A 13,187-nucleotide genomic window follows, 5' to 3' on the forward strand; every position below is an offset into this window, starting at 1 on the left:
CCCTGGGGGACGTTTCCCGGCCCCGGGCTGGCAGCTCTGTTTGCGTGATGAGCCAGACTGCCGTGTGCGCCGTGTGTGCACACGCGTGCACGCCTCGGCCACAAAGTGCCCCAACGCCTTCCAGTCTCAGACCCTCCGGGAGATACGCGTGGGTGAGAAGGGCAGCTGCGCCCAGTCCCACGGCGTCCTCTGGCCAAGCCGGTGGCTTTTTGTTTCAGCTCACCCAGGACCAAGGCTTTGCGCCGAGTCCCCTTAGAGACCCTGCAAGGGCGTGGGTGACCCTCCCGGGTGCCTGGGCGTGAGGCAGGTGTCCGGTGGGAGTCTAGGCTCTGTCCCCTCCACTCTCTCTGTTCCTCTCGGTCAGGCGAAGGCCACGCAGCGCTCGCGGGGAGGGCGTCCTTCCTGGTGCTGGCACATGACGCATAAAAGGGGGGACAGCTAGGCGCGCCCCTCACCCACTCGCGTTGGCTCTCTCGTTCATTCACGGGATGGGAGCTATGTCCCCTGTGTGACGTGCAGTCCCAGGAGAGTGGCTCCCTCCAGGGAGGCCCCGTTCCCGCCTGCGTGGCTCTTGCCGTGAGGCTGAGAGCCGGCCACGCGCCCTCAGTGCCCCTCGCTGGCCATTCGGTGAGTGCCAGCCTGTGCCGGCGCCAGCTGTGACTTTCATAGAAGGACACATCGTCATGCCCACTTGCAGATGAGGCGCCCGGGGTCAGAGGGGTCGCCTCCTCGTCCCTGCTCCCTCGCCCTCAGCTGCCCTCCCCAACCTCGGAGTCCCTCAGTCCTGCTAAATGGGGAGGGAGGGGGAGGCCGGGTGTGTGGGTGACACAGGCCGGGTCCCCTGTCTCTGGGTGATTGTCGGTCCGGCTGAAACGGATGAAGAAGATGCTTTTTCTGGAAGGCGGTCTGGACCGTCAACGCTGGGAACCGTGTCCTCGGGCGACACAGGTGGCCTCCGGCGCCTTGCACTTGGCAGCGTAGCACTTTCCTGACACGTTGTCCCAAATTTAGCAGCTTGAAAGAGCACGGATTTACCGTCCCGCACGGCTCTGTGGGTGGACGCGTGGCAGCCTCAGCCGCGTCCCTGCTCCGAGTCGCTCGGTCCCGAAGCCAGGTGGCGGTTGCCCTTGGGGGGAATGTGTTTCTTGCTCGTTCAGGTCGTTGGCACAGTTCAGCTCCTGTGCTTTCGGGACTGAGCCCCGTTTCCTTGTGGGCCGTTTGCCACATCGCTCTCTGCTGCTCCAGGCCACCGACGTTCCTTGGCTTGTGTCCCCAACTCCCTCTCCGGAGCCGGCAGCGATGGGTCCCGTCACCCCTCCTGCCTCTCCCCGTGATTCCATTGATAATCCGGGGCACCCTCTCTGATTTAAGGCTGGCTAGCAGCCTTAACTCCACCTGCAAAATGCATGGGCGTGACGCTGGGTGACAAAACCCATCGAGCGCAGTAGGTGTCGCACAGCTGAGCCCCCACGCGCTGCCCGGATGGCGGCTGCCTCTCCGTTTCGGGTGGAAGGCCAGGCACACGTCAGGCCGGGCGGCAGCGACGTCTGGGATCGGCACCCCGGCCCGGGGCCGGCCCCTCACTTGTCAGTCGGCTGCACCTGCCCGGAGCGAGCGGCCCCGGCAGCGGGCCCCGTGGGGTCCAGAGCCCTCCGGGGCGGCCGTCCCGGTGTGCAGGGACCCGAGCCCTCCGGCCACAGGCAGAAACGCCGCCCGGGTCACCCGGCGCCTCCCTGCGTTCCAGCTGCTCCCGAGTCAGGCGTGGCTCGAGCTGTCACCGTGGGCTCCGGCGGGCGGTCTCGCCGGGGGCCTCCCTTCGTCCTTTGTCCCCCCTTCGCATCGCAGCGTGTCCTCGTCCTGGGTCCGTCCACGTGGGAGCAGCTTGGCGGGACCCCGGCCGGGGCCAGGACCGCGAGGGGACCCGGGCCCAGGATCGCGAGGGGACCCGGCTCGTCCCGGGAGCTGACTTCGCCTCTGCCGCCCCTCGCCAGGTCACCACGGATCTGCACCAGCGCTGCACGGACGGCCACACGGGCACCTCGGTGTCGGCCCCCATGGTGGCGGGGATCATCGCCCTGGCCTTGGAAGCGAAGTAAGTCCCACCGTGGCGCCCGGCTCCGTTTGTCTCTTTGAGTTTCGACTGCGGTAAATCCGCATAGCGGAAACTTCACCGTTTCAACCGTTCTTAGGTGTACCGTCCGCTAGTGCGTTCACGCCGCTGAGCAGCCACCCCCTCCATCCCCCAGCACGTGCTCGTCACCCCAACTGAAGCCCTGTCCCCTCGGAGCGTCCCCCGCGTTAGGTGGCCGGGGCGGCGTGACCGAGGCCTCCCCTGCGGGGCTCAAACCACAGACGTCGGTTCCCGCAGTTCGGTGGCCGAGCTTAAGACCAGGCCTGGACGGGGCCGGTTCCCCCAGCCTTTGCTCGCTCCCAGGGCTATAAATGGCCACCTGTCCCCATGGTAAGATGATCTGTGCGTGTGTGTCTGCATCCTGTGTAGGGACCGGTCACAGTGGATCAGGCCACCTAACGGCCCCGCTGAGTCCCCTCCTTAAAGCCATCTAAAACCCAGCCGCATTCTGGGTGCCGGGCGCCGGGCGCTTCCGCATGAGTTGGGGGGGCAGCTTCAGCCCCTCACTTCCCAGCCCCTCCCCGCCGGCCCCCGAAACCACCATCCTGTCTTCTGTCTCCGGGGCTCTGACTGCTTGGGGCACCTCACAGAGGGGGAGCCGGAGAGCGCCTGTCCTTCTGCGGCTGGCTTCTTTCATGTGTCATCGTGTCCTCAGGGTCCACCCGTGCCGTGGCATGTGCCAGGATTTCGTTCTTTCTTAAGCATCGTTAATGGGCATGAAGTGGTCCCTTCCCTTTTCCTTTCTGAAGCTCCCAGTCCCCTGTGGGACCCCGGGGAGCCAGGAGGGCCGAGCCCCGAGCCGGCCTCCCTCCCCGCGTCACACAGCAGAAGCTCACTTGACGCCGCCGCAGCTGCCCTTCCAAACTCTGGTTCCTGAGTCGCGGGACAGCGGCGATGTTTTATCCGTCTTGAGCCGAATCGAAGCTCTAGAGTTATTAGTCTGTGGATGGGTCAGGAAGAAAGTTTGAAGAGTTTGCAACAGATGCCATCCCGCTGTCAAAAGCAAATTTTAGTTTACACGTCAAAACCGGCTCCGAACGACCCAGCCATTCGAAGTAGTCATTTGTTGTAGATGAGATGCTTAAATGATTCAAAAATCATGTTTGGGTTGCGTAAATCCTTGGAAGTCTGTTTGTTTACGTGTTGATTTGCACAAGGCGAAAGAGCATGAAACTCAGGTGCTACCAATTTAACCAGGGAAAAGCTGTTTTCAATTTTCAGGCCAAAATGCCAGCTCCCGCGTCCTGAGGCTCCTTTATGAAACGCTAAATAATTAGTTACTTGTGTGGAAAGTTGCATTTGCATATTGAGCAATTCATTGTCTTATATTTTCTTCCATTCCTTATTGGAAACATGCGAGGGATTTTGTTAGTCGAAACTAAACAGAAAACAAACCCCGTTTTTGTGCCAGATTGTCCCATTAAACTCGGCCTGCGGACACAGGAAAACTCCAATAGTCATTTTTCTCGTCACTTGAGCTCGTCCTCAGAAGTTTACGGGTGGCGAATCCCGCGGACGTCGTGGAAACAATGCCACCTTAGAGCCTTTAACATCCAGGATCGGTCGGGGACGGAGCGAGCCATAACCAGAGCCCCTCGGGCCTGAGCTGAGCCTCAGAGGCTGGGGTGGCACGTGTCTGGGCAGCGGTGCCTGTGGCTCTGTCGCCTCTCTGTGGACGGAAGCGGGGTGGACGGGGCCTGCAGGCAGCACTCAGAATGAGGGGAACCCTCCCGTGTAAGCTCCGTGGTTTGGGGACAACTTGGGACCACCCGCCAATCCCTTCTTCACTGAAAAACATCTTCGACACCATTTCCTAGTCGTGTTTCCCATACAAAGTAAATTTGTGATTTTATTAGCAGAGTCAGACATCAAAAGGATTTCCCCATCGCGAGATGATCTCTAGCGTTTCCCCTCCCGGACCGGTTCTGTCACGAACCCCGGACGGAGCTCAGGCCTCCTGGCCCCTCGCGTGGCACCTCGGGTAGGCCCTGCCGACGTGGGCACTAACGCGCTCGGTCGCACAGGTGTCAAGGGACATGACCACGTCCGCCCTGTCTGAAGAAGTCCAGGGCCGGGGCCGCTGGACTCAGAATCCCCCTCTAATGATGAAGGTGGCTGTGGGCACCCGGGGGACCAGTGACAATGGGGAAAGCGGGTCACAGCCTGCGCCCCGCGAAGGCCCGGAGAGTGGCCGACGGGCACGGTCGGGACGGGGCAGCCAGGAGGCCAGTGACGGGCCGGTGACCGTCACAGTGGCAAGAACATGTCGGAGAAATCAGGGGAGCCCGGGGCCCCGATGCAGGCGTGCCCGCGTACCCCAAGACTCATGCCACAGGTGAGCTCCTTCGAGAAGACAGGCAAAGAGGGGACGAACGGTGGGAACGCGAAATGACAGCCACTGGGAAAAACAGCGCGGCGGGTCCTCAGAAATTAATCATGGAATTGCCATATGACCTGCAGTCCCGCTTCTGGGTGTGAAGCCCCCAAAATGGAAAGCAGGCACTTGAAGAGGTGCTCGCGCGCCCGTGTTCCTGGCGACGTTAGTCTCAGTAGCTACGGGGTGGGATGTCGCAGACATCCCCGGGCAGGGGAAGGCTTAGCGCAGCGTGGCATGTCCACGCGTCGGGATGGCATCCAGCTTAAAAGGTTAGGAAATTCTGACCCGAGTGTCGACATGGACGAACCTTGAGGACATTATGGTGACAGAAGCCAGTCACTGCGTGGTGTCACTCAGAGTGGTCACGTTCCTGGAAGGAGACAGGACGGTGGGCGCCAGGCGCGGGGGAGGGGCGGGAGCGCGTGTTCAGTGGGGGCAGAGTTCCTGTGGGGGGAGGTGACAGGTTCTGTCGATGGATGGTGGTGACGGGCATGTGACAGTGAGTGCACTTAACGCCACTGGAGCTTACTTTTGAAAACAGTTCAGAGGGTACATTTTCGTTTTTACTTTTTTAAAAAATATATTTATTTTAATCAGTTTCAAGTATACAGGACATCGGTCAGACATCTATAGAGTTCGTAAAATGGTCCCCCCAATTGCTCCCTCCCCTCGCGGCCCTCCCCCGTGCCGACGTATTAACGCTGACTGCGTTCCCTCTGCCGGGCTCCCCAACCCGGTGACCATTAGCTACTCACTTGTACTTCTTTAACCCGTCACCCCATTCTCCCAGCACCCCAACCCCCCTCCCCTCTGTCCGTCACCAAATCGTCCGCTATATTTGTGAGTCTGTTTTTGATGAGTTTCTTCTTTATATTCCTTAGATTCCGCATGTAAGTGAAATCATATAGTGTTTACCTTTAAATGTCTGACTTAAACACCTTCTAGGTCCATCAAAGCAACATCTTTTTCCATCTCCTGCGTGTGTGTTTTAATCTGAAGAGAGTCTTTTATATTTTTCTTCTTAAAGAACTACCTCCAACATGTCCTGTGATACTGGCTTCGTGGTGATAAATTCCTTGAGTTTATTTTTGTCTGGGAAGCTCTTTATCTGTCCTTCAACTCAAAATGATGGCTTTGCTGGATAGAGTATCCTTGGCTGTAGATCCTGGGTCTTCATCCTGTCGAATATTTCGTGCTGAGCCCTTCTGACCTGCATAGTTTCTCTTGAGAAATCGGCTGCCAGTCTTGTGGGTTTTCCCTTATAAGTCACTATCTGTTTTTCTCTTGCTGCTTTTAAGATTCTTTCTCTGTATTTAACCTTTGGCATTTTCATTATGCTGTATCTTGGCGTGGGCCTCTTTGGATCCCTGATTTTGGGGATTCTCTGAGCTTCCTGGGGTTTTATGTCCATTGCCTTCACCAGGCTGGGGAAGTTTTCCATCATTATTTTTTCAAACAGCTGTTCGGCATCTTGATTTTCTTCACTTACGCCGATCAGACGGATATTTGGACCCTTAATAGCGTCCCATATGCTCCTTAAATTATTCTTAGAGTCCTGGCATCTCATCTCCTGCCGTTCTGCTGCGTGCCCTTGGCTGGCCCGTCGAGGGTGCATTTTAACTTATGTATGTTTTCAAGCATAGTCAAACAGTAGGCGATTGCGAGGGCGGTTGTCCTGGCTGGATGGGGACAGGCACTGCGCCAGAGGAGGGCACGTCCAGCGTTTGGGCCTGGGGGCCCTGCACAGCCTCCAGCTGGTGTTCGACGTGTCAAAGAGGCCACGTCAGAGCCAGACAGCCCTGACCTGCGCATTCGTGTTAGCACACGTGTTCTTTTCGTGGAACTTTCTGCTTTGCACCAAAATGAGTGTGTCGTCAGGGTGGGATCACCACATTCTCACGTCGCACTCTAGCCAGCGGGGCCGTGCCAGCGGGGACCGGGCAGGTGACGGCTGCGGCGCTGCCGCCCTCTGGTATCGGCTCATCGTGCCAAAGATTGGCCCCAAACACTCACGGACGTGTGCCGTCATGGGCAGGGTCCCCCTCCCTCCATGGCCACGGTGTCCTGTGTCACCCTTGTACACACTCAAGCGAGCTCGGCAGCAGGGCTGGGTTTTCCATGCCGTGGACTTTAGGGCCCCGTTGAACTGTTCCGCCTCGGGGTTTAATCGCCGGCAACTATTCTTTACCAAGAGGTGTAAACCTTCACCCCGGCTCGGGGCTGGCCCCCCGCGATGTGCCACCTTGGCGTGTCCCCGTGCAGCCCCCGTTAGCGACCTGTGCGGGCTACAGCAGTCTGTCGTCGTGTCTTGCAGCAGCCAGTTAACCTGGAGGGACGTCCAGCACCTGCTGGTGAAGACATCCAGGCCGGCCCACCTGAAAGCCAACGACTGGACGGTCAATGGTGCCGGCCACAAAGGTGCGGGCTCTGGTGGGCTGGGGAGGACCGTTCCGTTCCTGGTGGGTCCTCCAGACTTCCTTCCTGAGGTCTGGATCGAGGGGTGACATGAATTTCTCAAAAGGATCCCCAAATAACAGTGTGTGTTAGAAGAATGAAAGATACGTGTCCAGCGATTTAAGGAAAGTGTCCTGGCACCTCACGCTGGCGCTAAGGATGAAGCCCGAGGCCCCCAGACCCCGGGGCGCCCAAAACTGCACGACTCTGCCACATCCCCAGACCAGTCTTACCAATATTGACGTAATAGTTTTCTTTAAATTGACTTGCTTTCTTTTCACATAAAGAAATATATTTTAAAGGGAAACTTTATTATGTCTAATCAGGAGTTCGATGTGTAGTTATATTTTTTCTAACGAACATTAAAACAAATCCATAAATATTACGATAAAAAATGTTTGTTTATGTGTCCCCTAAGAGTAGCTTGCATCCTTAGCGCTGAGCAGCTCTGTCATTTTGAAACGAGTCCCAAGTTTTTCATCTGTAAGAAAGTAACTTACATAACACTGACATAATTATGTAAGTTACTTTCTAACTGTGCAACTCCCGTCCTCAAGACCAGTATCATAAAAGTAAGTCATCGAACAGCGAGGTCCCTATGGCCAGCACAGCCTGGTATGGACCCAGGTCCTGTGAAATCAGCCCACCGTCGGCTCGTAACCCGGATATTTGGGCTCTTTCGAGCACGTAGTTACAGGACGGTGCCATGGGCTCTTGTCCGTCTGGCTTTTTACCGGGGATCCTTGGAAGAGATTTACATCAGGCCACGGTATGTCAGGGAGAATGTTTTCTTCCTTTTTGGAGCTCAAGTCCAACTATTTCAACCCCGAGCCTGATACTACTCTGTAAAATGCAGGTCGAGCATCGTGACCCAGAGTTCCAAGTGACATTCCTCTTAATAAGGGGGTCATTGATCAGACCCGTTCACCTTGGCTTCTCGGGGATGTTGGTGCGAATCATGTGCTGTAACCACATGATTCGGTTTGGGCCTCATTGAATCGGAAAACAGATTGCATCTCCTTCTCGACCTCGCCTCTTAAATTAAACTTCGAAGCTGTCCTGCTTGGGCCACAGTCAGCATCGGAGCGCGCCCGCCGCACGTGCTCGCGCCCTGGATTCAGCGGGCGGGAGGGGACAGGGGAGGCGGCCCCGAGGGGCCTCATTTCTCTATCTCTGGTTTAAGATTCAGGGAGCGCAGACACCGAGCTGTTGGTTTAATGGAAGGACAGCCGCCCGCAGCTCACGGTGCGACATTCCAGGCCTTGCGCCCTGCACCAGGACGGGCCTTGTCTCCACCCGCAGCCCTGACCCGCAGGCGTGCGGTTCGGGGAGGGGAGAGGGCTGGGACCGGGGCGCGGTCCTTGGGGGGGCTGGGCCTGCAGCCCGTGGCTCTCAGGGGATGGCCCGCGCCCTTCCAGCTCTCATGTGACACAGATGGCCTGTCCCCGCCAGGACCACGGATCGGTGTCGCCTGCGGGGGCCCGGAGAGTGCCAGATCGGGGGCTCGCCCCGTGCCTGGGGTTGGGTTGGGGGCGCGGTCTGAAGGGCCTGTCTTTCCAGTGAGCCATCTCTATGGGTTCGGCTTGGTGGACGCGGAGGCCCTGGTCGTGGAGGCGCAGAAGTGGACAGCAGTGCCCGCGCAGCACGTGTGCGTCGCCGTGGCCGACAAGAGGACCAGGTGAGGCCGGCGGCGGGGACCTGGCGCTGGCGGGGCGCCCGGGGCGGTGTCTGCACCCGCACCCCGCGAATGCCCGCGTTTCCTCTCTGCGTGTGAAGCTGGAAAAGTCTCTCTTTTTTTTGCATTTTTTTTTTTAAACAGCTTCATTGAAATATAATAGATAATTGATGGCTCAAAAACGTGGACCGCTTCACGCGTCTGCGTGCCATCCCCCCGGGGCCCCGCGGGGCCCCTGCCAGCCCGTGCTGTGGACGCGAGTGTTTGGTCGCCCTTAGCCCATGGCCGTTGAGGCCCCTGCTCTCTGTCCTTTCCACTGCTCCATGTCGGACACCTCGGAATGCAGGTCCTTATCCGTGATGTTCAGCAAGGCCGACTGATCGGCGACCTGCCCTGCCCTGTGGGGTTAATGAGCAGTGACAATGTCGTCTCTGCCAGCATCCGTTAGAAGTGGCAGCCGTAGCCCCAGCCCAGGCCTCCCTGCCCTGCGAGCCCAGGGCGTGACCGCATCAGCCATGGATGGGTGGCAGGCTCTGTCCCTTCTCTGCTGCAGGAAGGCGGGGGTGTGACCCAAAGTGCAGAGCGGCTCTGTATCACTGTCGTCTGGACTCCGATAACCTTCGAGGGTTCCGGCACTGGGACTTTTTATCAGCCTAGACCACTCCCTCTGGGGTGGCCTCTTCCTTGAAAGCGTTTACCTCGTAATGTGCTCTTTTGCTAAAAAATATTGAGAAAAGTGTTTCCGGCTGACGCCTGGCATCCGTAGGAATTCAGAAAGCATTTCTTGGGTGAACAGCCATGGGAGGATGTTTTGAAAAACTACGTTTTCAGCTGCTAGCTGTGAGGGCTGACCGCAGGTGACAAGGGCCTGAGGGCTGGACAGCCCGCTGACAAGTGTCAGTCTTGAGGTTTTAAAGCATCGTTCTCACCAGGGAGCCCTAGACTGTCAACATGCAGAGGACAGTGGGAAAGAAACGCCTGGCACACGGGGAATCGAAGTCGGGGTGAGGCGGGCCGGGCTCCCACAGGGCTGCGTCTGCCGAGGCGGCCGCGTCCAGGCCACAGCTCGGCCCCCCCGCTGGTCTCCCCGTCGGGGCGGCTCCTGAATGAAGCCTTCTTCTCCGGCCAGAAATAGTTTTAAGATGGTGGAGTGGTGCCATTCTGGCGAAAGGTTGTTTTGATTTTATTTTGATTTTAAGTGCAAGCGCCGTGTCTGGACAGCCCGGGTCGAGGGGATCTGCCGTAACTCACAGGGTGACATTGTCCCCGCGCTTGGACGGGGGAGGGCCTTCCGAGGACGGGAGACTCAGCTCTGCTTCTGAAGAAGAATCATCTTCACAGTTAGCAGTTTCAGGCTCTTTCTGGAATATCAGCCAAGCTGCTGTCCCAACTCGACCTGCTTAGCCGCACGCTCAGTTATTCCCAAGGACGCGAGGGCCTGGGGGTGGGGACGGAGCCGTGTTTGCGGGGCACAGGGGTGTGGCCGCGTCTGCCGCTCCTCCAGTGGCGTGAGCGGTGCTGTATCAGCTGTCGTTTTCATTTTCATGAAGTATCTTTTTCCCACCCTTTACCTTCAGTCCATGTGTGTCTTTCGGTCCGAAGTGAGTGTCTTGCAGGGGACACATGTAAGCGTCTTGTTTCCTTATCCGTCTGTCTACCCGACGTCTTTTGATTGGAGCATTTCATTCATTTAATCGCCGATAGATACGTAGTTATTGCCATTTTCTTATCCGTATTTTTTATCTCTTTTTTTCTTCCTTTTAAAGAAGTCCCTTTAACGTTTCTTATGATACCGGTTTGTTGGTGATGAACTCCCTTAGCCGCTTCTTATCTGGGAAGCTCTTTATTTCTTTTTCAATTTTAAATGTTAGCTTCGCTGGGTAGAGTCATCTCGGGTGCAGGTCCTGGCTTTTCATCACTTTGAATATTTCCTGCCGGTCCCTTCCGGCTGCAAAGTTCCTGTTGAGAAATCGGCCGACGGTCTTATGCGGACTCCCTCGTAGGGAACTAAGTGCCTTTGTCTTGCTGCTTTTAAGATTCTCTCTTTGTCTTTAACCTCCGGCGTTTCCGTGAGGCCGTGTCTCGGTGCGGACCTCTGTGGGTTCATCTCGTTTGGGGGTCTCTGTGCTTCCTGGGCTTGTAGGTCTGTTTCCTTCTCCAGGTTAGGGGAGTTCTCTGTCATTATTTCTTCAAAGGTTTTCGATTCCTTGCTCTCTCTTCTCCATCTGGTCCCCCTGTGACGCGAATGTTGGTACACTCGATGTTGTCCCAGAGGCCCCTTAAACGGTCCTCATTTTTTCATTGTTGCTGCTCTAATTGGGTGTTTTCTGCTACTTTGTATTTCAAATCGCCGATTCGATCCTCTGCTTCATCTAATCTACTGTTGATTCCCTCTAATGCATTTTTCATTTCAGTAATTTTATTCTTCCTTTCTGACCGGTTCTTTTTCGTTTCCTGTCTCCATTTTTACGTTTCCTGTCTCTCTGTCATAGTTCTCACTGAGATCACGGAGCATCCTTATAACCAGGGTTTGGACTCTGCATCTGGCAGGTTGCTTGTCTCCATTTTGTTTAGTGTGTGTTCTGAGGCTTTGTTCTGTTCTTTCATTTGGGACATGTGTCTTTGTCTCCGTATTTCGGCTGCCTCCCTGCGTTTGTTTCTATGTATTAGGTAGGGTTGTTATGTCCCCTGGCCTCAGTACAGTGGCCTTATGTAGTAGGTGTTCTGTGTGGCCCAGTGACACAGTCTCCTTGGTCACCTGAGCTGGGTGTGTGCCTTCTGCATGGGCTGCGTGTGCCCTCCTGTTGTAGTTGAGCCTTGGCTACTGTTTGCACGTCCGTGGGTCGGGCTGATCCTCAGGCTGATGGTCGTGAGGACTGGCCGTGACTGTGAGCTGTCGTGCGGGGCTGACCCCATGGAGCAGGATTCACTTCGGTTGGGCTCTGGTGCTGCCCAGTCTGCCCTTTGGGTGTGTCTTCCTTCGATTCGGCCCTGGGCGTTGCTCTGGCTCGGTCAAAGCTGGCCACCGGCCGTACAGGCCCCGGGGCCTCCTGGGAGGGGCCCCGCCGCAGGCCAAGTTCAGCCACAGGCTGTGCTTTGCCCGGGGCCACCTGGCATGAGCCACCAAGCAGTCCGCAGATGGCTGCCACCCACGTTGGGCTTAGAGGTGCCTCTAGAGGCCAAACTGGGAACCAAGGCCAGCTGTTGCTAGTGCTGGGCCGAGGGCTGCTCAGCAAGAGGTACGGGGCACACGGAGGCCAGACGCTGCTTATTTGGGGTTTGTGGACCTTTGTGAGATTTTAGGAAAGTCCACAGCATGAGCCAAGAGAGGCCGTTTCTATGGAAAAGCCACTGGAGGCGGCTCGGGGTTGGGGGCTGCTCATGGGGAAGGGCGGGGCTTCAGGGAATCACATGGGCGGGGCGAGTGGCATCAGCCAGGTTGATGGACGCTCAGAATCGTACCACCTGCGTCTGCACACTGGGAGGCAGAGGAGGGCTCAACAAAGGGGCAGTGGCCTCTGCCAGCGCTTCTGTCCTGGAGATGCCACCCTCTCTGAAGCAAACAACTCAATCCCTCCCTGTGTGTCCCTGGCATCTTTCGAGCTGCGTCCCTAGCACTGGAGCTCAGAGCGAGCGAGTCCATCCGTGGTGAGTCCACGTGGGTTCTTTAAGAGGACGCCTGGGACTCCTGCCACCCCGTTTCACGCAGCCACCCTCCCTGCTGGTTTTCCCGTGGGACTGAGAGCTTCTGGGGCCGAGTGCTCGACCCCCCTCCCCCACAGAGCATCCCCGTGGTGCAGACGCTGCGCGGCACCACCAGAGGTTGTGGGGACTTCTCTCCCTGGCACGGGAACCCTGCGCTGGGAAGTCTGGTGTGGGGCTGGGACCCCTCGTTTCTCCCGGGGGACTTCTGCCTTTAACCAACACACGCGGGTATGGGACCAGCCCGGTCCACGTCACCACCCCTCCTTCCAGTCTCAGGTGGCCTCTGTATGTCCTTAGTTGTAGGACTTCTGTTCAGCCAGACTGCAGGCGGCTCTCAGTGACGGCCGTTCTGTTCTTTAGCTGTGATGCTGAGGTGGTTGTGGGGGGAGGCAGCGCTGCGGTCACCTGCTCCGCCATCGTGACCAGAAGTGTCTCCTCCCGTTGAGTTTTCATCATCTCTGGATCCTTCATAATATCTACTACGATGTAAATCCTGTATAAATAGTTGCTACACTGTATTGTTTAGGGAATAATGACAGATCCAACCACGGTGGCCCTAATTACCTGGTACACATCGGTAAAGACACAACCTTATTTTTTTCAAATATTTTCGATCCTGGATGCGGAACCCACGATAGAGAGAACAGACCATCCTGGTCTGTAGCAGCCTCCCAGCTGCAGCAGAACAAGTGGCTGGTGGTGGGTTTCTGCCTGTGGCCTTGATCTTACTCTTGGGCCCAGGAAATGTGTTGGGTGTTTCAAAGTTGGGGGTTATTCCTGAGATGCAAGCTTCGTAAGGCCTCACTCCGAGGAGTCCCCTCCCCCAGCACCGCCCTCCCCGCCCC

General features: G+C 57.1%; 1 protein-coding gene across 1 annotated transcript in view; it reads left to right on the forward strand.

Moving 5' to 3' along the window:
- Positions 1-13,187, forward strand: part of PCSK6 (proprotein convertase subtilisin/kexin type 6) — an 84,011-nt gene that overhangs the window by 36,707 nt on the left and 34,117 nt on the right. Inside the window, exons 10-12 of the mRNA XM_025043525.1 lie at positions 1,992-2,092; positions 6,823-6,926; positions 8,523-8,640. Of these exons, the coding sequence (XP_024899293.1) occupies positions 1,992-2,092; positions 6,823-6,926; positions 8,523-8,640 (323 nt within the window). The remainder of the gene's footprint in view (positions 1-1,991; positions 2,093-6,822; positions 6,927-8,522; positions 8,641-13,187) is intronic.

Source organism: Pteropus alecto, unplaced genomic scaffold, assembly GCF_000325575.1.
Source record: "Pteropus alecto unplaced genomic scaffold, ASM32557v1 scaffold102, whole genome shotgun sequence".
NCBI classification, from domain to species: Eukaryota; Metazoa; Chordata; class Mammalia; order Chiroptera; family Pteropodidae; genus Pteropus; species Pteropus alecto.